A 27,306-nucleotide genomic window follows, 5' to 3' on the forward strand; every position below is an offset into this window, starting at 1 on the left:
TTCAAGTAAAGTTTATGTTATTTGTTTCCTCTCTTCCCCTTTTCCTACAAAGTTTAAGTCAAGTTTTAATAGGTGATTCAAGGGAAGCCAACTTTTTATACCAGAGGTTGATCCCTAACATGGCATACTCACAGGCCAAGGATCATGCCATGTTTCACTAGATTGCTGAAAGTTTCTTTTCACCATAGAGTGCAATCTAGTTGACAAAAATTGCTATTAGGATTTAACTATGTAGTTTTTGAGTCAAATTCATTGACTCATTCATGTGTAGTGATTCACAACAATCCATCTCTCATGAGAATAAATGGATCACTTAGCACTCATTGGATATAGGTGATGCTCACAGAGGTGAAGCATCAAGACTTTCTGGGTGGTTACCCATCCTAGTACTACTCCAGCTCTAGTGCGCATAACTACAAAGTTTCCTTCATGGTTAAACACACTCTACTTGTAACCCCATTTGCAAAACCTTCACCAAGTGTTGTGCCTTATGAACCATTCATTAGAAAGCCCCTTAAGCTCATCAATTGATAAGTAAGAGATAATTTTCCACAGCAAGTCAAATTATGATATTGATCTCACAATTTAACTGTGTAGTTTTTGAGTCAAACTCATCGACTCAAGTTTCATGACTAGTAATTCACAACAATCCATCTCTCATGAGAATAAATGGAACACTTAGCACTTATTGGATCTAATTGATGCTCACAACCGTGCTTCACCAAATTATATATATACCATACATACATATATGTATTATATACAATAATTAATATTATTTAACATGGATTAGTATATATAGGAAATGAAGATTTACCAATAACAATAATGTGTATTAGATCAAATCAATCCGACTAAAGCTACAACTTTAACACTCCCTCTTAGCTAGGGAAGATTTGTAGAACACATTATGCTCTCAAGTATATAAAGAGATATCATCTTAGTATGATATTCAATTCACTATGAGGCAAAATTTCTCACCTTGCATAACTCAATTGAAACAATTACCATAACTTTAATATAAGCTTAAACACCACCTTAAGTGTGGTCTATAATAGTAATTATGTCATGGTGTTTGTCAAGATCTAGCCTAATGAACCATAACAAGTTGGTTGTCATGGTGTCCGACAAAATCTGGTCCAAAGAGCCATGATGAGTTGGTTATCATGGGGTCTAGCAAAATCTGGCCCAAAGAACCATGATAACACTTGCTCCTAGACATCCAACACATTTAGGTGCTACAAGTTAATGTAGCATATCTAGGAGATAGGTCAAACTATTGATAATGTCGTCACCTTACAATAGTGACCTTACACACATGAAAGATTGTCACCTTTCATTACATATCATATGCGAAATAGTAACCACCATAAACCAAGTTAGAGGGTGGTACAAAGGCTTTCACCTCATTTCTCTCTCACAGAGAAGAATGCATTACAAGGAATTTCGCTTAGAACTTCTCCTCATAGAGAAGATACCATTTACAAAGGATTGCACCTCAAAATTTTCCTCTAAACAATGATCCTGGGAAGTCAGGTCCTCTAGTTACTCCTTAGAGCTCTCTTCGCCTAAGGATGTTTGTCGAACTCCCTGTAAATCTGATATCAATCTTTTGACATTTTGGTGATAAGTTATTACTTCCTCATGACATAGACATGGGTAGGTCCATTTTAAAATCACGTAGTCACACCATGTATTTTTAGACTCCCTCTGAATATCAACCTTTTGAACTCTTATATTGCCTTTGAAGAAGTGTCAGACTCCCTCTTAATCATCATCAAGAATATTTGCTTTAAGAGCCTTATTTTATCTAGTTTCGTCATCAGAGGACTAATGAATTTTAGATCACAGCTTCTTTCGAGCTACTATCATAAGATTGAGGCTACACAATATTTTGGTAGCATGTGTAAAGTACTAGCTTTCTTTTCTCGCAAGAACATCCTCAGATGAAAAAAGAAAAGATAAAGTCAAATAACTCTTTTAGTATGTATAGAATTACAAATAAGAGAAAGACTACAATAAGTAGATGATTGTAAAAAAAGAAGAATAGTTATCTATAAATCCTTGATACAAGCTACTTTAATGAAAGCCTATATGCATAAATGAAATGATGATTCAGATTTGAAACTTTGATGATGCCCCTTCCCTGACATCTCCCCCTTTTAAAGATGGTTTAAGTGGGAATGAAATATTGATTATTATTATTCCCCCTACAATGTATAATTTCCACTCATTTTATTTTATGTAGTCGGAAAATTTCTACCAATTTGCTTTAGGAGTAAGCTTGTAATCTATTTGTGATCTCAATGTATATGCATCCTATTGACAAAATGTTGTTCAACTAAATCACATATATCCTATCTTAGCTACCACTGTGATGACCCCTCTCCTTAGTAAGTTTCTCTCAAAAGTGGGCCTACAGTTCCTAGCGCCTTTTGTATTAATTGAAACTCTCGATTTGTTTAAGGTGGTAATAAATATGAATATCTTATTTTGACGGTAAATGTGCATTCTTATTCATTGAATTGACATTCCCATTTCACACTTCCTTCCTTATCACTAAAATTATGCTATCAGTTACTCCCTCTCAATCAATAAGACAAAGATCACTGAAGGTTAATTGAATAACATCCTTAGTCTTCTCCCTCTCTTTCAAGGTTGCCTCTAATAACACGTCAGTCTCCCTCTCAATCTCCCTACTCCTGCAATAACATTCTCAGAGGAAAAATCAAGGAAAATAGCTCTTATAGTATGTATTGAAATTAGAAATAAGTCTACAAATAAATATTATTATAATAAAATATAGATAAATATATATTTTGAACATATATACATATATTCAATCTTCTATATATTTTGTACTCTAACATACTATTTTCTTACTAATTTCACCTAAAATGATCACACAAATAAATTGAAATAATTGTTGGACATAACAAAAATACTTCTCTCCTTTGCATCAAATCATAAACTATCTCAATATGTCTCAAACCATAGAAATTGCAATATTATCCTTTGGTATTCCTACAAACTCGACCTTTGCCCAATCACCAAATCAATCTCCAAATCTTAGCAATGCCCATCCTTTATTAATTTGTCCACTAATTGTGTCATTGCTGTTATATATGCCAATGGAGTTTTGTAAATCGAATCTTGTCTTCCTATTCCCTTACCTAGATGCCCTTGTGGTGTTTCTTTGTCTCCCTCACACTCAATTGAAACACCTTTATGTTCTCTTATGGTCGTGCTTCTAAGGATTTGATTCCTTTACTCACTCTACATCGGATTCCTTATTATGCTTGTGGTGTTTTTATTCACATTTGTGTTCTCCCTTGACTCCTATTTCTGCCTTAGTTCTTATTGGCAGCCGTTTATTTAATGCACAATGTTTTATGGTCCTTTATCAGAAATTTTCTTTGTACTAGTTTTCTTCTCAAAATCGAAACCAATGTCTCTTTTGACCCTCATTATTGAATTAAAAATATTATTCTTAAAGGCTTTCATATACGTTTACGAGAGTCAGTACCAGAAGCCCCTACCAATCTTGTAATAACTTAGTCTTTCGTCAAAGTCCTGCCTGGGTCAATGATTAATCAATGCCCTTGGCTTTAACGAATATGTGGGGCCACTGTTATGTCGAACCTTTTTCTGCAATGTCTTATTTCATTGGTATAACATATTCACTACTGGTACATTCCATAATATGAAGTCCTATTTTTTACCAGTCTCGTATTCTCTTCAAACACATGGCTCATCCTTCGAACTTGGGACCCGCAATGTTTTTCTCCTCCTTGATGCTTTTACGTGGCAGAAGGATCGGCGCTGAGTGTACATAGCATGGGATAGGGAGTAACTTATTTTATCCTCTGTAAAGTCAATGGGTCCCTTTTATTGGTTTGAAGGCCTCTTTACTTTTGGTCGTACCACTTTTATTAAAAATGATGTGGTTAATCTTTTAACACCTGCTCGGAGGTATCTACGTGGAGATACTCTGCCGAGTAAGTTAGATTGTCATTTTTTTTTGTGCGCCATTATACTGGTCTTCATTATAATATTTTTCTTATCCTCCTTTGGCTTCACTACAGAATCTTTTAGAAATGTTTTTCATTCATCAATTTCATATAATTTTCATTGGTTGATTTGTTTGTTTTGCAGGGTCATATCGCTCATTTTTTGTGCCTTTGGCGGTTATCTATTCTTTGCCCCATCTATTTCTCAGCGGTGGTAGCTGTCATGTGTAGTATTCACTCCGCTTCTAACCAATAGATGATGTGAATGACATGGTTACACAGGTCTAGCTCTTCCCATTTTCATCCTGCGTGCCTTGAGTAGACCACTCTCTGTTGATTAATTGAAGGCGGTATGCATTTGACTAACATTTATGTTGTCTATCCATTCCACTTTGTATGACCTGCATCAAGGTATCTTGATAGTATTTCACAGTTGAGACTGATGTTGTCCGAGGATCCTCATTCTACAGTCTTTAGCTATGTTCCAGTTCTGTCTTAAAAAAATGCTCTTCTACCTCTGATTTTCATCATTGGATCTCTCCATGAATGGTATCATTCTTCCCTTTTGGCTTTCGTACATCTGCAATCTAGCTCTGATACCATGTTGTTTTCTAGGATCGCTGCAAATGTACTAACAATTGCCATTGTATTGGTTGTGTTCCAAATGCAAATGAAGACTTATAAATAAGAGAGGAAGAGACACGTCTCTACGGTTAATCATCACTAGTTGACATATTAATATATTAGTAATGTAAATAACCATACATATAATATATTATTACATAATATGTATAACAATATATATATATATATATATTATTTAACATGGATAAGTATATATAGGAAATAATGATTTATCAATAACAATAATGTATATCAGATCGAATCAATCCGACTGAAGCTACAACTTTAACAGTTCCAGCCTTCCTCAGTCGATTCTAATCAGTCATTATCACTGCAATTTGAAAAACAACAGATTTGTTTAGGCCCACCAATACCCAACTAGCCGTTAGGAATTTGAATTTCAAATTCGTAAACTTATGAAATGTAAACCCCTAGACTCCTACCACTTTACCTATGATCACAAATTGACCTTATTACAACATTTAAGACTTATTACATCCATTTTATCCCATTTGGCATCTCTCATGCATAGTTTTCCTTTCATGTTCCCAAGGTCTTCCTAGTAATAAGTGTGCACAAGTTATAGGTACCACTCTCTCTTTATTCCACAATAGAAGAATTTATATATGCTTGCTCCCTAATGAGGATATGTTGTTCTTGACTGACCCAAGTAGCATGATAAGGACATCTATGAGGAAATCTTTATAGTCTAATTTATTGACCATCTCATAGGAAACTAGTTATCATGAGACCCTGAGTCTATAATCAATTTACAAATCTTACCTTAATATAAACATTAGGTTCTAAAAAATACATACCTTAGGTTCTGTTTGCTGCTGCAATGGCCCTTGTCTCACCATGAGAAAATCACCTTCCAGCATTGAATATCCTGCCAAAACTTTCTTTTCCTCTTTCTTGTCTTCCCCTTGAGTCAAGGTCACTCTCCTTTCTCTGCCCTTATCTGACTGATACATGTTAGGGCACTTGTACGAGGGATGCCCTACCTAATTGCACGTGTAACATCTTCTTGAAACTGTGCCCCTTCCTGTTCCAAATCTTCCACCACTTCCGTAGCCTCCTTTTGGATCAGAAAATGGTTCTTTTCACTTTTCATTACTGCTCTGTCACTTGCTCATAAATTGATCTGTTACCTCTTCCCCTTTTTGCATTTCCTCCTTATCGTCCACTTCCTTGTCTTTCTTGCTTTCTCTTCAATCTCTCTTCTACTCTAACTCCCATTTGGAAACACTCTCCCAATGTCCTAGGCATTTGCAAACCTATTTCATCCTGAAGGTTGTACCTCAGCCCATTAAAGTACCTTTCCACTTTCTCATCTTCATCTTCCACACCTCTTCTAATACCAATCTTATGGAATTACTCAATATAGGACGTCCCATCCATGTCCTCCTACTTCAGATGTTGTCCCATCCTCTTCACATGAATTGCATAATCAAATGGTAAAAAACGTTCTCCAATCAATTCTTTCATCCAAGCCCATGTTGACATTTTTGCCAAGCCTCTAGCTATTCTGTCATTTGGAACACTAGACCACCATGTCAATGTAGTCCCTCTTAACTTGGTTTTTGCAAACTTCACCTTCTTCTCTTCTTCCATGTTTTCACATTCAAATAAATTTTCCAAAGCATCTAGTCATTCCAAAACTTCACTATCCATCTTCCCTTGATAAATCGGTAAATTAATGTAATTCTCACCTCCACCATTTTGCACTGCTTTCAGTATCCTCACAAACTTCCTCTCTTCTGGATCCTCTTCCTCTTCAACAGGTTGCTCATGCCCTGCTCTCACATGTATTTCTTCTTCTTCACCCTCTTCTTGTGCAACATGCTCTCTTCTTCTCCAAGACTTCAAGTCTTGCTTGCAGTGTTGCATTCTCCCTTGTCCACTGTCTTTCCTCGCTAGCCCTAGCCTCTTCTCTGGCTACTTCTTGGTCCCTTCATTCACTTGTTTCCCTTTCAAGCGTTCCTCTCAACTCTTGCAATTCCTTTGTGATCTGGTTCTTTGGTGGCATCTTGTCTATACCACAACCACACCACATACAACAACTTCTTCCCTCACACTAGAATCTACTAGTGGCTCTGATACCACAATGATGTAGAGGGATTGTGGTTCCTAAAAAGACTTCTAAGTTGTTAGATTAAAGTACTTCAACTCTTCAAAATTGTATTAGGTTTCCTTTTTATTGCAATGCCTCCAAATGCCAAATTTTGATACTATATCCTAACCATGGATTCTATCACTTTGAATGGTTTTATTTTTCTCAAATATACCTGCCCTAACAGTTTTCCAAACCCCAATCTCTGACATTTCAAGCAAACTCAACAGCTGTCCTTGACTAGGCTTAATCAGAAATCTCTCAATTAGGTCTCCAGAGACAGTTTTCTGACCTCTTCTCTCAAATATTCCAAACAACTCACCAAATAAACTCCTGATTCAAATACCCTTTAAAGCCTACTACAACATACCAAAACCCCAGATATAATTGTTTTTATCTAAATGTATGAAATGAGGCAATTTCACCAATTCCAGGGGCAAATTAGCCCTCTTTTCCAAAGGAAGTACTTCCAAAACTTGATCAAACTCCACCAAACTCCATATAGTATCTCAATTTGTCATAAAACCAACGATTTTGCCAGTTATAGAATTTGCCACAACTTCTAAGACACCAAAATACCATACCCTCACTTAATTGACTCGCCCTAGGGCTTTCTAGATAACTCAGAAAATCTCACTTCCAGACTCTGCTATCAGGTTTTTCACCATTCATTAAACATGTACTGACATGTTCCAACATGAAACAAACCCCTTATTAAGGCCAGTTGGCTTCAAATTCATTAGCTTTACTTGTCAATTCTCTTGGTGTACACCAGTCAAACCACACACCCTGCATATATTAGGTTGGTAATATCTCATTTATGTTACAGATGGCCCATTCTAGGTGAAACAGAGGCAACTTTCACAGAATGGCCCTAGTTACCATCAAAACCCTTCTGAATCAGAAAAAACAGTAGCATGAAATGAATCTGTCAGCAGCGCAAAATGGAAATTCTGATGGAACTTTGTTAGTATAACATTCAAGTCAGTATTAAAATCTCAGATTAATTCACAACTACTTTCAAATGTTTGCTTACTCAAATGAATCAATAAATCATGTGACAAACTTCAGTTTTCAAGAAAACTGTTTATTATTGACTTCACTTTGTATCTCCTGTACAACTCTTTAGATCTCTGTCTCTCTCCTACATCAAACACATTTTAGAGGATTTATAGATCCTGTTCCAACCTTCCTCAGCCGATTCTAGTTGGTTCTGATCATTACAATTCCAAAAACAACAGATTTGTTTACGCCCACCAATACTTAACTGTTAGGAATTTGAATTTCAAATTTGTGAACTTATGAAATGTAAACCCCTAGACTCCTACCACTTTACCTATGATCAAAATTGACCTTATTCCATTATTTAGGACTTGTTACATCTATTTTATCCCATTTGGCATCTTAGGTGCCACTTGACAACTTTTGGTCCTATGGTCCTTACCAGGACCATTAGGACATTTGATCACATTCTTGAATTCATTAAAACTATGGACCTTATTTCATAGTTAGGTTCTCCAGACCCAATATCACTCCGTCGATTCCTTGATGTGTTCAAAGCCTTCATGGCATCTCTTGATGCTCCTGCACCAAGTACCCAAGTACTTGTGCAACCTTGGTTTGAAGTGTTGAGTGTGTGATCTTGATGATGGATTAGTTTGGGAATATTTGCTATTTTAATCAAAATTTTCAGGGCATTATCAGCTTGAGTGCCAGCCTGGTTATTCTATGAAGAGGAGCAAAAAGCGAATTTCCAAACCTCCACAAGCCATCTACTTCATATATGTAAGATATCAGATTGTTATTTGTATTGTTGGTATTGGTTATTTTGGCACGTGTGAGAGTATTGCAGCAATTTTCTTTATATCAGCATTATTTTGTTTTATCAGCACTTTGTAACAGCAGTTTGTTGTATCAGCATCTTTGTCAACAATTAATCAGTGGTAATATTGCATATGAGCTAACATCGTAATGCTTCAGAGTGTCATACTGCCAAAAGGTTTTTCCTTTATAGGCGTTAAACTTGTAACGTTAGATGGTAATATTGCCAGTGAGTCGTTCTGAATTTTGATATTGCTGATACTTACCCTACTGAATAAGTGGTTTATACTTTATTGTAATCACTCACCACTGAATAAGTACATTTCGGTGTCGTATAAATGTTTGCATTGAAAAAGAAAGTGCATCCTATTGCTCCATGTTGGATGAGTGGAAGATGTTCATTTACTTATTGTAATGCACATGCAGCCCCATTGAATATGTGGTATTAGCTGGCTTGCTGCCTGATGCTTTCCTTTCAACACTGCATTTTAATTAATTCTTCTGAAGCATTGTATGGTCTCACCCTGCCCATACTGGGATTTGGATGATTGAAAAGCAGGAAGTTGGTTTGCATCTTAATTTGTGAAGTTATTCTCAAAAAGAAAATCTAGGTTGATTATTATTACAATATTATTCCCTGTAATTTAATTTTAGCTCATAATTTTTTTGCCTGATTTATTGCCATGGTCTTTGATTTGTGTGCAACCTTTACCCTTTCTCCCCTTTATCTTTTTAGCTTGTTGTGGTCTGCAGTAAATTGTTTCTTCTCCTATAATGCGCTATCATATTGATGATGGACTACAAATTGTGATCCAAAATACTGGTGAAAAAGCTTCAACACAATCAAATCCAAAAAAAATATTGAACAATATGATGGATAATGGAAACTTGATATCATTAATTAAAACTTGAGGAACCAAATTTTACAATGCTATAGAATCTACAATTAATATTGGAATTTGGGGCAAGATCCAGCATTAGGATTGCTTTTAGCATGACTTCTTCAAGAATGTCAGCCTTCAAAGCCTTAGCATATCCTATGGTGGACTCCCCCAGTCCATAAAAGCATATAGTAACCTTTTTATATGAAGAGATATTCTCTATAAGAAGCTAGCTAGGAAAAGTTTTATAGAATAGTATACTACAGTGCTTTGCCAGTCCATGTCTTGAAGGGATAAAATCTTTTTATATACATTAAACAATTGTGAAATGCAGGCATAAACTGGTCCCAGGTGGTTTATATCCAATTGATCACCATCACCTACTTATGTCTCCATCGTTTGTGTCACTAACTAAATGGTGGTTCCTCGTGGTATAGAATAGCAGATCAGTTTTTTTGGTCCTTTCATCCTCATATTTTATTGGCCATCAAACATGGGACAAAATGCTTTTCATGTGATCTCTGAGTGATGCTAATCTATGTCAATTTTTCTGGTTTTCAAAATTTTCATGACTGATCCTCCCATGGAGGCTTTTTGCAAAGGTTTCTACTCATTATAATGTAAATTAGTCTCTTCTTTTCTATCGTATGGTTTCCTACAACGATCATTGTGTGATGCCCCCTACTTGCAAATAATATTAATTAATAAACAATAATAATAAAACTATAAATATATAATAATTATAATAATAATAATAAAATATCAGTTAAGTTAAACAAAAAGCAGAAAGGCATGAATGGAAAAGTTGTGTCTCCCTCAAATGAGAGGTTTAAAAGGGAGCGATGAGAACATCATTTGGGGGAAAAGGGGGAAGAGGAAAATAGAGTAGACCATAAGAATAAAGGAGGTATAAAGGGAAAGGAAAAGGAAAAAAATATGGAAGCAACTTTCAAAAGGTGAAGGGTTGTGACTATTTGTGGGTTGTGACTCTTCAATAGGGTTCGACTCTTTGAGAATGTTATAGTTATGAAGGTTGTGACTACTCGAAAGGGTTGTAATTATGAAGGGTTGCGATTATTCGAAAGAGGGTCAATTATGAATGCTCATGACTCTTGAAGAGGATACACAGATCTTAAATGGGATATGTGCTGAGTTGGAAATTAGTAAAGACATGTTTGATTAGAGAGAGATAGGTGAAGATCAAATAAGGAGTGAAAGTTGTCAAACAAGATGTATACATCTTCATAATCAAAGGGTGTGATCCTTTCATAAGGGCGTTAATGAATGAAAGGGTGTATTAAGGAAGGAGGAGGCTCCAGGCTCCATTTGAAGAGGAAATAAAAAGGGGAAATCAATTAAGAGAAGATTATATTAATCTCAAAGGAAACAATGAAAGTAGTATGAATGCCTCACAAGATAGGTAAGTCCTGCAGTGGGATAGACCATGCTACACCATACAAAAGAAAGGGATAATTCTTTTGGTGGAATAAGCCTTTGTACATTATACAAAGGCAACAGTCGTGCAGCAGAATGGGCATGAGCTACACCATATTAAGGTAAGGGAATAAGGCCCATGCTGGAATGGGCCATGCTACATCATACAAAGGCAAGAGTTCCACAGTGGAATGGATATATCATACAAAGGAAAGGGAAAAAGCCTTGTGGGGAATGGGCATGAGTTACATCATAGAAAGGTACTATTTGTGAAGGATAGACCATATGGAAGAATTATTGTGAGAATTTGAAACCTTAAAGGCAGATATATTACACTAACAAAATAGTCAATTTGTATATACTTGTTCCTTATTTTGTGATTGCAGGACCCAAATCAGGGTTTATCTTGTTAAAAAGCATTTTAAGTGGTATAATTTTATCTCTAACCATCTTACGATTCTCAGTTTAATGGAATTTGTGATTCTAGGGCAAAAATCAGGGCACCCAAAAAGGGGACATTACACATTGTCACCAATCCAATGTTTTGTTCCCTCCTTTTGATTTCTGTTCAATGAATCTTGGGCCTCTCTTATTCAATCCACACACTGTTTCATCTCTTCTATTAATACTTGTAATGTTCCTTCCTTCACAGTAATTTCTGATTTGAAATTTTCAATTGAATTGGTGTAGGTGACAAAAATCTATGGACGCTGCCACCCACATAGGCAAGAGTGTGGCTTCAATACACTGTTGAGGGCCCAATTTGAATCTGTGAATGTATTAGATTGGTTGATAGGTGTGAGATATTTGCAATAAGAAGTTGGTAGCTAAAGTATTCAACTGAAATCTTAAATGGTCCAAACCTAAATTCAAAAATCTAAAATAATGTTGAAATCATGGAATAGATCTTGAATTGGGAATGAGGATGAATTGAAAGTGGTGAAATTGCTTACACTGCCGAAATCAAGAAATCTTAAACTTACAAAACTGAGAGATATCTATAGTATTTCCTTTTAAAACTGCAAACAGAAAATCTTAATCATCCAGGCTTCACACAACAGAGGAAAAATTCCAAAAAACTTGCAATATTCTGATAGAAAACTTTTTTTTCCACTATTATTTCTTATTCAGGTAAATCAGGTAATACATTAACAGTGCTTAGTGCATTCAACACCTACAGTGCTCCTGTTTTTATTTAATTCTTCAACTGCAAAAACCAATAGGTATTAAACTTTGCACTTGAAGTAGCTATCTCCTTATTGGTTTTTAACAAATATGAATGGTCTTTTAAACGGGTCTTCGTGTTCAATATGCAGCATCTAGTTTTTCACTAAATTGAGACAGAGCTTGGATTGCTGTATTAACCAACCAGACAGAATTCCTATATTATTCACATGATTGATTCCACAGTTTACACTATATTTATGATTGTCTTGTCGATGTTCTTAGATCACCATAGTTGTTTTATTTTTATCGTTAACTTTGATATAACATTGATAGTATATAAGTTATATTTTTAATTGTATTTTATTCATTGAGATACTAGTTTTTCTTCTTTTTCTCACAATTTATTGCTATTTTCTATGCCGGATTTTAATTTCCATGTACAACTATAGGTGGATTTGTTGGGAGATGATGTCGACAGTCTTCTAGGCTTACTTGAGAAAGTATATGCAGTACTCAGTCACTATGCACCAATACTGCAACATTATCCAGGGGTAAGAGTACATGTAGGCACCTGGAATATTCTTTTTTGTCATTTGATGAATAAATTCTATCAAATGGTGTTTGATTCTCTTCTTTCAATTGACCATTGGGTATTCTTAGATATAAATTAGTGTAATTTGTAAGGGAATTCTTCCATGCATTCTTTCCCATTATATGGTCTTTTAAGCTAAAATCAGAGTAAAGATAAAATCAATTACAAACTGTCTTCTGGTAGTGAATGACTAAAGTTGACTGTTGAGACCTGAAATGTCACCCTTCATTCTAAATAAGCATCGAACTACTGTGTAGATTGAGCTGGGCAGATTAATGGCTGGAGATCATTTTTCAAGATGTAGTCATATTTTAAGAAATGTATACATGCTAGGTGCATAATCATGAAGTTAACTAATCAATTGAATCGTGTTTATTATTTTCTCTAGGTACTTTTTGCACATGCTTAGCAACATTTAACTTCCTTATGGTAACTTTTCACCTTAAACTGTAGTAATTCTAGGCGAGTTGCATGCTTGTAGGTTTGATTCCTATTAAATATGATACCGAACATATCACTATTAATGAATAACAGGTTTAAATATGATACTTGCATTTACATATCATCATCAATGCCAGCAGTTTTAGTCTTTAAAATGCTGGATTCTTCCCATACTGCAATAGAATCTGTTACTCTGTAATATTTTAATGATTAATATGTTTCTCTATGCATTTTGGCTCATTAACTATAATTATACTTTGACATTTACCAAAAATATTGAAGCAAGAGACAATCTCATAGTGTGTAACAAATGGTAATTTTCAGGAATTATCAAGCAGAGTGGCAATCCTATCTATACTCTAATGGGCCTCTGATAATTAACATTTTTCAATCCTAAATGATTGCTCACTATCCATAAATTGTAAAATCCATTTATACGACATACTACTATTCAGAATCTCACTTGAGAAAGCTATTCAGATTCGGCCAGGCCAGTCATCTGTGTTTTCCAGGCATAGCTGAACTCTTGAGAAAGCTATTTCATTTTTTCTTTCTACTGTAAGTTCTTCTGGCGCATATCATTAAGGAACTATCTTGTAGAAAAGACTTCCCACGTTGTACTCAACAGTTCAACTAATTATTTAAGGCATTTGTGCGGAATTTATAGTCTTAATGTAGGTTTGGACTTTGAAAAATATTTTGCATTTTTATAGACGTCTTGAAATTTAGGTGGCTTTGAAGATTAATAAGCTTCAAAACCTTGGGACATGATTCTTTACAAGCCCGATCTCAAGAAAGCTATTTTAGCTTTCTTTTCTATTGCAACTTCTTCCATAGCACATCACCAGGGAACAGTTTTGCAGCCTTCAACTAATTTATTGAAGGCACGCATGCAGATCAATGTAATTTAATTTATGGCTTTTATGTAGGGTTGAAAATATTTGCAATTGTATAGATGTCATGAGGCATACATGGTTTTGAATGAGATAGCTGCTAATCTTGAAAAACATGATACATGATTTATTACAAGCCTGATTCACAACCATGTGCTCTGTTTAGTACTCTGATGATTCAAGGACATATTGAGTTTTACAAGCCTGATTGTCAACCCTTTGGGCCCTGTTGACAACTTTATTCTTGGGTTTTATCAAGTTAAGGGAGGCTATTTTCTTCCTTCCCCACCTATAGAGCACGCTTTTTATACTCCCCAATTGACATTACATGCTTTCCGAACAACAGACTACAAATTTTCTTTCAAAATTTAAAATGTATATCAATGAAAAGATGTGATGTCTGATAAAGCTTGATACTGTAGTGAACAGAAATTCTGTCACCCTTCAACCAAAGCTTTGGCTTGTAACACTACTCTATCTCCTTTATTGTCAACAGTTGACTCAAAGCCTATTCCAAATATTTTAATAGTGATGCTTATAAACACTCAACCCAGCAAATGAAATATAGTTTCCCAGCTCATCCCATACTCCCTGTTGGTATTATAATGCAAATTCCCCTTATTTCACTCAACAATACTTGACTCATCTATGGATGATACCTTTTGCAAAGTTTCCAGGACTCGATGATACTGTTGCTGAACGCCCGTAGCATGGTAGCTGAGCCACTAATACTGCTATATCTATCTTTTCACAATGCATACCTTTGCCTCATTTTAGGGTTTGAGGGGTTCTAATAAAAAAGGATAACAAACATTAGTCCATGATGAGACCCATGGAATATGTCATCACGGCTGGCCCTTGTTGACTTATCAGAGATTAATGTAACCAATAATATCATACTATATAGTGCTCATATGAAGCAAACATCAAGCAATATCAACACCACACGTCTAAATTAACCTTTTGGTACATGTGAATAGGATATAATTGGGTAAATCACAAACATACTAAACCACATATGACAGCATGTGATTAATCCGTATAATGTCATAACCAGGATTTGACTAACCATAATGACTAGAAAACATTTACACAGTTCCCTTTGTAGCTGCTAATTATTCGACCAGAAAATATACTGGACACACTACCTTTGTGCCCACATTTGTACTTAATGATGATAGCACATCTGGCATGATGCTCTCCTTCCAATTAGGGGAAATACTTTGCATAATCCATAAGAGTCAAACACATTAGTTGTGAGTTGCAATCGTGTATAAACTATTAAAATCAAATAACATCAACATAAATCAGTCGTCTAACATGTGACAATCAGCATTTGCGAAAGCAGTTATTAATTAAAACTAATCTAAATTAATATCAAATATTTACTATAAAGGTATTCAGCCACATTATTTAATATCAGATATATAATCCTAATATTTAATCAATATGTTTTTCTGGGGCAGTGCACTGTTTTCTAAAAAATATTGAGGAATGTTTACAAATCTGGCTCATATGAGTAACATAGTACACTTGAGACAAAGATTTAGCTTGTATAAAGAAATTGCATTGTACAATACACATACACATGTATGTGCACACACATCCACACACCCTACCTCATAAAGGGTAATCTAAAGATCTTTTCTTGACAATTAGTTACTCGAAATGTTGATTTCCATAATAATTTGAAACACACCCAATATGAATATTAGACTTGGATATTAGAAGTGGAGCTCAAAGCTTTTTTCTATATATTGAGCTTCCTTGACACGAATGCCAATCCCTATGTCGACGAATGTCTTGGGGGCTATAAGCATTGAGTGCAATCCAGTCAGTTAAATTAATTCATTTGTCAATTTAAAATATTTTGATGCAAAATGAATGTACGGTTTCATTAAGCACAAATTCTCCGCATTTGCATATTGCATTGGAATTTAGAAATAATTTTGCAGCATGCTTGTCCTCAAGATGTGCCAGTATGAAAATTCTGTTTCTGCTTTTTCAATAAAAAAAATATGCAACTCTTTGGTGTTCCGATTTAATTAATGCCGACTTTAATTGCATTTCCAGATCCTTGATGTTGTGAAATTGATCAAGAAAGAAATAATGAGGCAAAATGATTTGGAAACACTTCGAAGCTCCTGCCTGTGATTGTGGTAAGTCTTTGGATTTTTATTCCTCGTTTACTTGATTTTAAGGATATGGATAAAGTTAATTACACCTCCTAGTCATTAGCTTTGCTGCTGTAAGATATAATTCATTTATTTTGCTATAACATGTATAAGTTCTGCAATTGCTATCATATAACATCTATTAGAATGATTATAAATTTATAACATTTATTAAAAAATAATAAAAACAATTTATAACATTTATAAAGAATGAAAGCAATATATAGAATTTATTGATATAAGAATAAAATCAATGTACATCATCTAGAGACTGGTTTCGGAGCTATCTATTCTCACCTATGCAAGAAGGCCCTATATCTGGTTATACCTCCAATTGACATTCTTTATAACATTTATAAAGAATGAAAGCAATTTATAGAATTTATTGATATAATGTATATCATCTAGAGACTGGTTTCGGAGCTATCTATACTCACGCACGCAAGAATGTCCTATATCTGGTTATACCTCCAGTTGACATTTGCTATATGTTTCATCAGCACTTGAAGCTTTATATGAACCTTAGTCTGTGAGCCATCTAAAGAGGTGGTATAATCTGAGTTTGCAAGAGTGAGAATCCCTATTAGAGTCTTGATAAATGGGCCTTGAATACATTTTGCAGAGGAAGAAAACCAGGTAGATAAGATGCCATAATATTCATATGCACTTTTAATAAAAAGGGTGACCAAATAAGACTTTTGTCTTGTGCACAAGACTGCAATAGATACCTTAGAGCCATTAAAAAACATACTATTACGTATGCTGTAGCTACTCCAACTTGTGAAACAGTATCACCAAAAGACTGCTTTAATCCAATTTTTTTGTTAGGAACATCTTTAAATAGAATCTGCTTCTGAGAAACTTTAAGCTTAAAAAACCATATAACGATATTCTGTATTACATGCATCTCATTATCCTTGGTCAGCCACCTAGAATTTAATTTCTTACAACACTGGATTAAAAAAATGATACAATTGATAATTTCACCGTGTGTTGATCTGTTTTTGTTTGGATTTTGGCTTAATATTGTCAATCCACTTGGTTTAAATTCGTAGAGAGTTTTATTTCTCTTATTTTCAGTGTCAATGACACTTGTTAAATTCCAAATACGCTAGGTTTCTCTCTCTCATTATATGGATGAAAAGGCTCCTATATATTTCACTCCATATCAAGTGAATCATCACACTTCAAATTCCGCAGGACATGCCATTTACAAAACCCTTCTTGAAACTGGAAGATGAAGTGTTGGAATTGAATGATTCATGCATCAACTATAAATGATAGGATACTCCCTTTCAGCAAGGTGGGATACTACATTTACCAGGGTAATAACCCAGGTTGCCTTTGCAAGCATAGGGTCTTATGGGTGCCCCTACAAATCTAGGTGTAGAATCTTAGCTTTAGATGAGATCAAGAATGTGCAAAAGTATGTGGTTGGCAAGGACGTTGAAACTACAAGGGAGGCTCCTAGAAATGGAAGGGGACTTAATACTATTGAGATTAAGTAGTTGTGAGGAGATATGACTTGTTATGTGGGATGTAAGATGGACTGCCAAGTCATCATTGAGCTGTCATGTAAGGCTATACAATTTGGACATATACAGTGGCCATCTTACCATAATTTTCTTTTTCCAGAAATCCTTAATGTTTCCATAGGAACCATCTTGAGGGACAAAGAGTTGGAGGAAAAGAGTTATTTGTCAGATGTTATTTTGATCCTCCTTTTGCATGTTTTCTTTTCTATTTGATTTTATATGAACATCATTTTTAACCTTTGAGGGACAAGGTACCTTTGGAAAGTTTTGAAAATGATCATGCCCATGACAGAAGTTGCATTTGAAAGGGATACACGGTCCATTTTTTAAGAGTGCTCAAACTCTAAATTTAGATTAATTGATTCAAGATGTCCATTAAGAATTTCCACATCCACACAAATTTGTTAAAGATAGATTCTTTATTTAGGATGAGCCCAAGTCTTACATTTTCCAATAGCATCACCATTAATCTTTACCAAAACTGACACCTGAGAGGTTTTCTCCTTTGTTTGATAAAATGAATGGTCTAGTAATTTGGGTACAGACTACATAAATCCATAAACAAAGGGCCATTTTTCCAAAAGATCAACTATTTCTCTTCTTTTTCTTACAGGTTGCCACAAAGAAGCCCCTTACACAGGGGTTTGTCAAAATTCCCTTGATCAATGATCTCCATTCCCCATCTACCCAGTAAGGCAGTAATTTATAAGAGAACCAGACACTGATGAAGTTGCTGACGAGAGCCAATTCTGATACTTGACAAGCAGCTTTGTTTATTCCACCACAGGGTTGTCAGCAGAGGAATAATTGTCGATTTCTAAACTGGATGAGAAGTTTGGATGCCAAACCTCTGGAGAGAGAGAGAGATCTGCACCAGTTTACAGGGTAGGTTGTAGCATTGCAGTGTGGAGGAGGAGCCTTCAAAACAGCTGTGGAAGTAGCAGAAAAATGACAAGCAGTAGTGTTTCCTTCCCAGAGACATCAACAGAAAGCACCATCAATTCCAAATCGGATGAGAAGTTTGGATGCCAAACCCCTGGAAAGAGGGCTCTGCAACACTTGAGGGGGTAGGTTGTAGTGTTGCAGTCCAAAGGGCGAGCCTTTAAACCAGCTGTGCAAGTAGCAAAAGAAATGACAGCTAAAATCCATCAAGTATCCAGAAAATTGAAATCAGTGTTAAGACCAACAAAAGCACCCAGGTATCTCAAAAGACAGGTAGCAACTCTAAAAAAACATAAGTGCAGAAGACAAATAAAAAGTACCTGTGAAATCTTTAGGCAGAAGATACAAAAAAGAGTGGCAATGTCAAATTTTCTCAGAGTTGGGTAGATGAACCACTGCATAGATGATGGAAGGGATCTGCCTGGCAAATGCAAATCTTAAGCTGCAAACTATCAATTTTGATTTTGATTTTGATATTACACGCTACTATCAGATGCTCATTATGCTTCTTATAACCCTAACTCTAAGTAATTTCCAGGATTCTTTCCAACAAGCAGTTGTTGGCATCTCTTGGATAGCTTTGTCGGTGCATATTATAATGATTTACCAATTTTTTCACCATTTAACATTTTGGAATGTCCTGGGAAACAGACAAAGGCTGATAGTATATATATGAAGAAAGATATAACGGATAACAAAGAGGGATTAAGATCTATTATAGTTGAAGTAAGCAATTGCTGATAAACATTCATGTGCTTTAATCTGTAAATCTCATTATTGGCAACTTCCTTCTCATATTAAAGTTGTTGCTTGGACTTTTAACAATGATGGTATTTAAAGGTTTATGCTATTAGACTTTACGTTTTTCTTATTCCTTTCAATTCTATATGTATTTTCATTCTAGGTTCCACTGAAGTGATATAATACTGAACTTGATTCCATGTATTTGTTTACTGAATTTACAGATTCTTATTCTTGTAATTTTGAAATCCACTATTGTCCATGACAATTTGGAGATTATACATGGAGACAGTCATGGATGCGAGATTTGGGCTGTTTTCAATAGGCTTGGTCTATTATTCTTTTTCTTACAAAGGCATTCAATGTACATAGGAAGAGGATTGCTATATTTCTGGCTAGCCAATGCAATGCAAAGGGCCATAAATTCTTTGTAAAGATTCCTTTCAAATTCATTATTGATTATTATTTGTCGAATAGAGTTTGAACTGTCATAGAAATGTAAAAAATGTATTTTATAAGTAGTTAGCACACACATTTAGCATGACCATGGTGGCCATATTTTTATTCAAGTGGTTTTTGGTCATTCATTATGTTATTTCAGCTTAGTCAAACAAAATTTCATTATGTCATACAAATAATTTTTTCCTGTAAGCAGGTAACTGTGCCCAAAATATATCTTGTTCTCAATTTATGTTATGGCCAACTTTGGACTTATATGAATAGACAGCTTTGGACTCATATGAATAGACAACTTATGTGCACAGAACAAAAGAATTGATAATTACAACACTGTTTTCTCGACAGCCTGGAGTTTAGGGATTCCAGACCGATAGAAAAGTGGTTGGTAAAAGGTATTATCTGCCACCCACTGATGCAGTTAGGAGTTATACCATGGCTGGTAAAAACAGATAATTTATCACAGATGAGTGTGTATTGGCTAGTCGATGAAGAATTGTCTTCTTCATGCAGCTTATATGATTAAATTTTTTAAAGAAAATATATTGTAGTGATCCCAAATTTACCGGTAGAATCTTGTACAGAAATCTGTCTCAAACCTCATATCATTTTGGCTTCATACATAAGGAGAAGACTCTCTTCCACACCCATTTCACTCAATAGACAGATTGTAAACTGAGCTATTTCTCTTTTCCTTTGAATCTCTCAAACAAGACAAGGAAATAACTGTTAATATGACAGGAAAATAAATATTTAAGAGTCCGAGCGCTCTGTAATATCCTGTCCTGCTAGTGATTTACATGATTAAAATTGCAAACATCCACCACCCTTTACCTTGGAGAGAAGAATCAATGTACGTGCAGGTGCAAAGAAATCAAGGTGAAAGATGGATACTGTTATGTCTGAAGTATGATGACTGCTTAATTGAACTAGACCGATGTACAAATTGATGAAGTCTCAAATTTGATTTCTGGTGGGATTGTCCCACAGCAGAGAACCCCTGTAATCTCTAGGACTGCGGGAAAGTCTTAAATAAACCTAAATTACTGCTGTCTACACATATAATCCTAACAGAAATTGTAAAAGCTATGTGGTAGCTCATGTTTGGGTTTCAGTAATTGGCTGATTGTTCACTTTTTTTCCCGTGAAAGAACAAAATTGAGAACACAGCTGATAGTGTCATCGTAATTCAATTCAAAAGTGAAATCAATATAAAATTAGCAATCAGTAATTGTCATATTGCTCTAAATCTAGAACGTTAATACAATCCGTAGGTTTGTTAGATCCGTAGTTAAATGGCGAGAAATATGGATATATTCCTATCTTTCAAGGCCCCCAATATGGATACAGCTGGATACAATATTTATATTTAAAACACAAACCAAAGAAATAAAATACTTCAATACGCAGCTCTCAGGATAAATTAATCATCATTATCATCAATTTTTTTAGGAACAAAAGTTGAGAATGATATATATACGCTGTAATTATTTGCATGGAATTTAAAAATTAAATGCAAGTACTTAGCTATAGGAAAATACCTTGGAGGAATTTTCACGATTGCAGAAAATTGCTGGAAATTAGGGGTAGTTATTGTGGGGAAGGAAAAGTTCTACGACTTCAGAACCGATGAAAGTCTCGGAGTATGAACCGTCCCTTGCACCACCTCACGTGATTGGTGTTTTTTTGAGCGAGCTTATCAATGACTAAATGGCAAATGGGATTTGAAATACACTAAGGGCCCGTTTGGATCGTGGATTTGGACAGGAATTAGAATTTGGAATCTTTAAAAATTTCTAATCCACTGTTTGGGTCTGCGAAATGGGAATGAGAATTCGAAAAATATAGAATCCTATATCCTCATTTACCTCCAAAAGCCAAGATTTGGTCTTCCATCTAAATAGGTGGAATTAGTCAAAAACCCATTCTAATTCCAATTTGTCAAAAATGGGCATTCCAAATTAATTGAAATAAATTTCTTTTTGGCATCCGCGCACGTTGGACCCTCACTTCTGCTATGCGAACACAGGATTTTGAAACTTGTTGCCACCTTTGCTCAGGTTTTAGATATGGATTGCTTAAACCAGATTGTATTTGTTGATCATGTTCATTTCATCGGCGGATCATCCAAAGTTTTGAGCTTTACAATGTCATCTATGTTGTACTATGTGCAATGGCATATTTTTGGGTCACCCAGACAAATAAATCAAATCTCCCTTTGGGTACACTTCCATCTATCTTTTATTTAATTTTAAATGGGTGTTTGAGCATGGACCTAACAATGAGTGCAAATCTTTGTAGTATCCACCTTTTGAGAATGGTGTGCAAGTGATCTTGAATTCGATCTGTATTGCTGGCATAGACCCCCTACGTAGCCTGCTACTGAATCCTTCATCAAACCGCACATTCTATCAAACATTGGCAGACGGTTTCATTGGTGAGCGGTGTGGTTTCCGTCATATTTCTAAGCTATTCTAATGCAATCACTGTTCCTGGTGTCTTCTTTTATGCGGGCTTTTCTTTTCTGGCAGTTGTGTTTTGTGCATTTTTTTGGCCAAAGATGAAGGGAAAAACCTTGGAGGAGATTGTGCAGTAATTTAATAATAGATCCAAGGGAAAGAGTGATAGCCCAAGCCAATTGGAGCTTAGGAATGAAAAAATTAGTAAGAATAGAAGGTGGAGAAGCTATTGTAAAAAAAATGTAAAAAAGTATATTTTGGTTGTTATTCTAATTCTACAAGTGTGCAATCAAACAGAGGAAATGTTTTGTCATTATGAATTCTTGATGAACCAAATGGTCCAAATTAAATTCCTAAAACTGTCATCCGAATTTCAAGTTCCAGAATCCCAAATCCAAGATTTTGAAAGCCAATTCTAAAATTATATTCCAGCAACCAAACGGGCCCTAAAGCACAAAAAAACAAGGGATTTAGAATAACTACTAATGCTAACACAAAATGATTTCTTACAGGAAATGAGAGAGCACACTGCATAGGGGAGAGGACCCACTAGTTGTGCACCCTAACTTTGCGCTTTTCAAAATCTTATGTGGAAATTTCAAATCACTCTCATTTTTTGATAGTAACTTATTTGGCAAGTCCCCTTCTTATAACTAAGGTTTCAGAGCCACATCATCAAATATGATGCCACATCAGCATGCTTTTTGTCAAAGTGTCCAAAACAGCCCAAAAAAAAAGTGAGACCAATCATAGTGCATTGGAGACCCCCATACTTGTGTGGTTGACGTGGCATCGCACTATTGGTTGTTTTTTGGAAAAAGGGACACTTTTCATTCACTTATGGGTAATCATCATTAACAAAAACAACTTTAAAGTCACATCCATTGGTACAATCTTGTAAAAAATGTTGGATATTAAATCAACAAATATGGGTATTAAGTTAACAACTATTGGAACGCGCTCAAGTACTGGGTCCTCTCCCCTAGACAATATCGAGCTTCACAAGCTCATTGCTTGGGAGTCGCAGACGCGTCCCAACACAAGTATGGGATAACAATGCGACACACATAGGTCATGTACGGACAAAGTATGGAGGATGCCATAGAAATTAGGAAAAATGGAATAATAGAACATAAAATAAATTATTTAGCAAAATATGGTAAAGGATGAAGATGGAAGAAAAAAGAGACTTACGAACTAAGGGAGTTGATGAGATTGATGATCAATCTTTCTTCTCTTTCTAGGGGGGCTTGCACACGTAGATGAGAGAATGTTGGGTGGTTGTTTGGAGATCTGCCTTAGATCTTTGTTTTAGTGTTTTCACCTCCACAACAATTGAAGAGAGAAGAAAATGGTGATAGATAATTGCAATGGATAATAGATGAAATGATAAAAACAATGATATTATGAGTTTAAGATAAAATGACTTGATATTCCAAATACAATATAAATTGACATAGTATTAGCAACTCTTTTCATGATTATGAAGCCAAAACTTGGCAAGATGATGGTAAAGATTATTGAGCTGTCACAATGCAATGAAAAGTTGAAGAACTTGACAATGTAATTACAAGAATGAACTGTGGAGCGAGTCAAGTGAAATTGCCTATGAGAATGACCAAGAAGACTAAATGAAGTTTAAAAATGGGATTATAAAGGCAAGAAGTTGAATCTTCGGGTTGGTGGGTAGTAGAATGAGGTGTTGTACTGCAAAGATGGTAGTTGTAACACTTAAATGACTTACTGCATGCCTACAGGTTTGTGGGATGAGTGTATGATGTGCGGACATATCTGTGATGCACACACGTCTTGAACTAACTAGGATTCATGTCAAGAATCTCAACTAACTTTTTATAAAGAAACATGTAGGGTACCAATGGTAATGTGGAATTTTATGTTTTGGCTAAGGTAGTGACATTGTGGGATGGAACTTACCTAACTTACGTGCAGGGTTTTCGCCCACATAAGGCTACCCCCAATGAGAAAGTCTCGAATTGTTGTTGCATTCAACAACCAAGTTGCAAATGAGCATGTTAGATGGTGAAGATAACCTATAGATAAAGACCATGGGTTATATGTTGGTGTGGGTAGCAAGTTGCGTTATGCTAGATGGCCGTATGTTAGGGCAACTGTGATTGTGCGCTACTATGAATAGAAAAAGTCACATGATAGGGTGACTTTAGACAATGCATTGATGGGAATAACAAAAGCTAGATAGTCACACAGTAGGTTAGCTTAAGACATTAGCTGGCAAGAGAATCAAAAGCTAGATGGTCATGATGCATGCAGAAAAGGCTAGATAGGTATATGATAGGGTGATATTAGATAAGGGAAGGGATTGTCCCTTACAAAGGCAAATGAGATAGATTGAAAATAGAAAAACCTATGGTGTGATGATAACATGATAATGAGATAGACAAACAATCAAATTTAACAAATACAATAGCCCTTGTTTAGAAGGGACCGTGTTTATTAGAGGGGAGCATGAGACATTCTAGGAGAGGCATAGATCACATTGTGGCATGTCAACTTACAAGATGTCTCCATCAAATCTCACCCCATAGTAGGTGATACATGATCTCCACAACATCCAAATATGGATAAAGGGATACAATGAATCAATATTAGAACTTAGAATAGGGATGAATGTATGCTATACAAGTCCTCTAAGGGGTGTTTCGTCATGGCCAACATGGCTCAGAAACATGAAGAGAAGATAAAATATCATATTGGTTAACATTGAAGGGAAGCCCAAATGCTCGAAACACTTTGCATTGTCTTTGAATGTCAAAAATCAAGGCACAAGAAATAGAAGAATAAGTCACCAAATAGGTATATGACAAATAAATCTCTATTTTGAAGTACAAATGGATTACAAGGATCTTCTGGAGGGAAAAAATAATTAGAAGACAAGCATTGGAGAACACACAAAGACTTGTTCTAATCTAATGATGTGGAAGTGAGTTCTACCTTCATAGGTCGTCCATTAGTAGATAATTGTCCTACAAATCTTGATCATATGGGGAGGGAGGTTGAGATTACAATGGTATGGTTGCTATGGTGGTCCTTGGTGCTCTACCATTAACCAAAGCCAAGGATAGTGTTGCCTTGACTCATTCAAAAACTCAACTAAGGCTTGATAAGAGGATTGTGTGAAGATTTTTGTCAACATAGAGATTTCCTCAAGAGAGTCAAACAAACAAGCCTCATAGGTTGCAAATGACCCAAGTTGAGGTTGGATGTGAAGATTATGCCCCACCAACCTTTGCAAAAGGGGCATAGATGAACTTGGGAGAAGCTAGAGCTTGGTTTATTGCAAGAATTGAAATAGAAAGAGGATCTACTAGAGACTTGCGATGATGAAACTCTAACGTAAGGCCTTGTTCAAACTTCCTCTTAAAGGATGGAGGTGAAACCTATTGATTTATTAACCTTGAGCACCACAGGGAAGCTAGCTAGGATGATTGTTAGGAGACAAAGTTGACATAGGTTGGGTAGGCAAAATTGTATTGGACACCATAAGTGTATGCAACATGTTTATGGTGTGAAGATGATGGGATATCTGGCAAAGAGGTGATGTCTTATGACTTCTATGATGGAGAAATGACGAATTGGATGCCCAATGGTCCTTTGTGGTGCAGGGGGAAGCAAAGTAGAAGAGGTTGTAAGGAGAAAGGCTAAAACCACTAGAGTGGGAGGAGCAGGGCTTAGGGAGGAAGCATACACAACAAACATAGTTTTTGAAGATTCACCTCTCTTACCTTGTAGTGACCTCATGTGCCAAATCTCTCTCTTTGGGGACACGTATGCTTGCACACAAGTTGGTTCTAACATAGATCTTGACAGAGCCAAGAAGCTTATGAGGGCACAATGTCATCCTACTCCATAGGAGTAGCCATTAATGTTATTGCTTGCAAAGAAGTCCCCATTGATGGAGTAGGAGGTATCATTGACACAACAACTATTGGTTCAGTCATGTATGCTCTTTCTCTTTTCACCCTACAAGCGGTGGTAGGGACTATGTACGTCCTTGAAGGTTGTGGAGTAAGTGCTAAGGGAGAGGGTATAGTTTAGGAAACCTCTTACCCTTTCCATAAATAACAAGGCATACCTGCGATGAATGAGATAGGAAAAGGTGGGCACACGCTGGACTTGGGAAACATAGGTGCCTTTCCTTTATTTGCACTGAGTGCATACATGTGAACAAAAAAACCATGGGAGGTTGTGAGGCTCAAGGTGGATGAGGATGTTTCCCTTCAAGCACATGCCTACCTTGAGCCCATAATGACGAAGAGATAGATGATGAATGTTGAATCTCATGAGATGGCTAGACAGGAAGATTGAGGATAGGAGCTACGAATTTAAGATTCAATTCCCCAACCTTATATCTCTAGTATGACACAAACAAAACATCTTGTTAGGGATGCAAGTTCACTATTGGAGTAGGCTAGAAATGATCATTGAAGAAGCCTCCACAAGATACCAAAGGATCATAGCTACTATCCTAGATAGTACAAATAGTGCCCTCAAGACAAAACTTTAAATGCTTCTGTAAAATAGAAGGGATGAGTCCCATGGACACTAGCCAAGGGATACCTAGCTTGAACTTGTAGAGGTCTAGTTTCAGAAAAACAAATGTTAAATAGAACTTTCCTTGGATTCTACCTAGAACATCAATGTGGTAGTCCCACAGGGAGGGGTGACAAATTGTCATGCGTTCAGATTGCAGTAGAACACTCATTGTGCCTCCCACGATTTAGGTCATTGATGAAGAACACCTCCTTGGTTATAAGGTCAACCTGACATGTAGGATCAATTGTGATGCCCCTAACAAAGGAGACATTGATCAATGCCAAGATATGAATGGGAGATGACTCTTCATTGTGTGGCTCATCAAGGGAGCAAAGGTGATGCTTGTTTCAAGCATCCTCTGGGTAGGTGGGAGTTACAAGTGATCGTCACCATTTCTAGAAAGAGACTACCACTTAGGAAGGGTAAGGTTTGATCTAGAGGCCCCTAGTTC

The 27,306-nt window shown here is 35.9% G+C and overlaps 1 protein-coding gene and 1 long non-coding RNA gene across 18 annotated transcripts in view; one reads left to right on the top strand and one right to left on the bottom strand.

Moving 5' to 3' along the window:
• LOC149579685 (uncharacterized) overlaps nucleotides 1-19,937 on the top strand; it is a 54,277-nt gene extending 34,340 nt beyond the window's left edge. For 15 of the 17 annotated variants that reach the window (XM_089786665.1, XM_089786628.1, XM_089786614.1 and 12 more), the window contains 3 exons: nucleotides 12,500-12,601; nucleotides 16,050-16,135; nucleotides 19,593-19,937. In XM_089786665.1, the coding sequence (XP_089642791.1) occupies nucleotides 12,500-12,601; nucleotides 16,050-16,130 (183 nt within the window). In that variant the 3' untranslated portion in view covers nucleotides 16,131-16,135; nucleotides 19,593-19,937. Of the gene's footprint in view, nucleotides 1-12,499; nucleotides 12,602-16,049; nucleotides 16,136-18,298; nucleotides 19,497-19,592 lie in introns of those variants that run through there. The other 2 variants (XM_089786703.1, XM_089786693.1) reach the window with 1 other exon arrangement.
• The window catches only part of LOC149579686 (uncharacterized), a 37,900-nt gene extending 16,404 nt beyond the window's left edge, over nucleotides 1-21,496 (bottom strand). Inside the window, exon 1 of the long non-coding RNA XR_016352675.1 lies at nucleotides 21,366-21,496. This is a non-coding gene — a long non-coding RNA (uncharacterized LOC149579686). The remainder of the gene's footprint in view (nucleotides 1-21,365) is intronic.
• Between the last annotated feature and the right edge of the window lie 5,810 nt (nucleotides 21,497-27,306).

The sequence above is a fragment of the Cupressus sempervirens genome, chromosome 1, assembly GCF_028749045.1.
Source record: "Cupressus sempervirens isolate cs-2001-9-10 chromosome 1, ASM2874904v1, whole genome shotgun sequence".
Classification (NCBI taxonomy): Eukaryota; Viridiplantae; Streptophyta; class Pinopsida; order Cupressales; family Cupressaceae; genus Cupressus; species Cupressus sempervirens.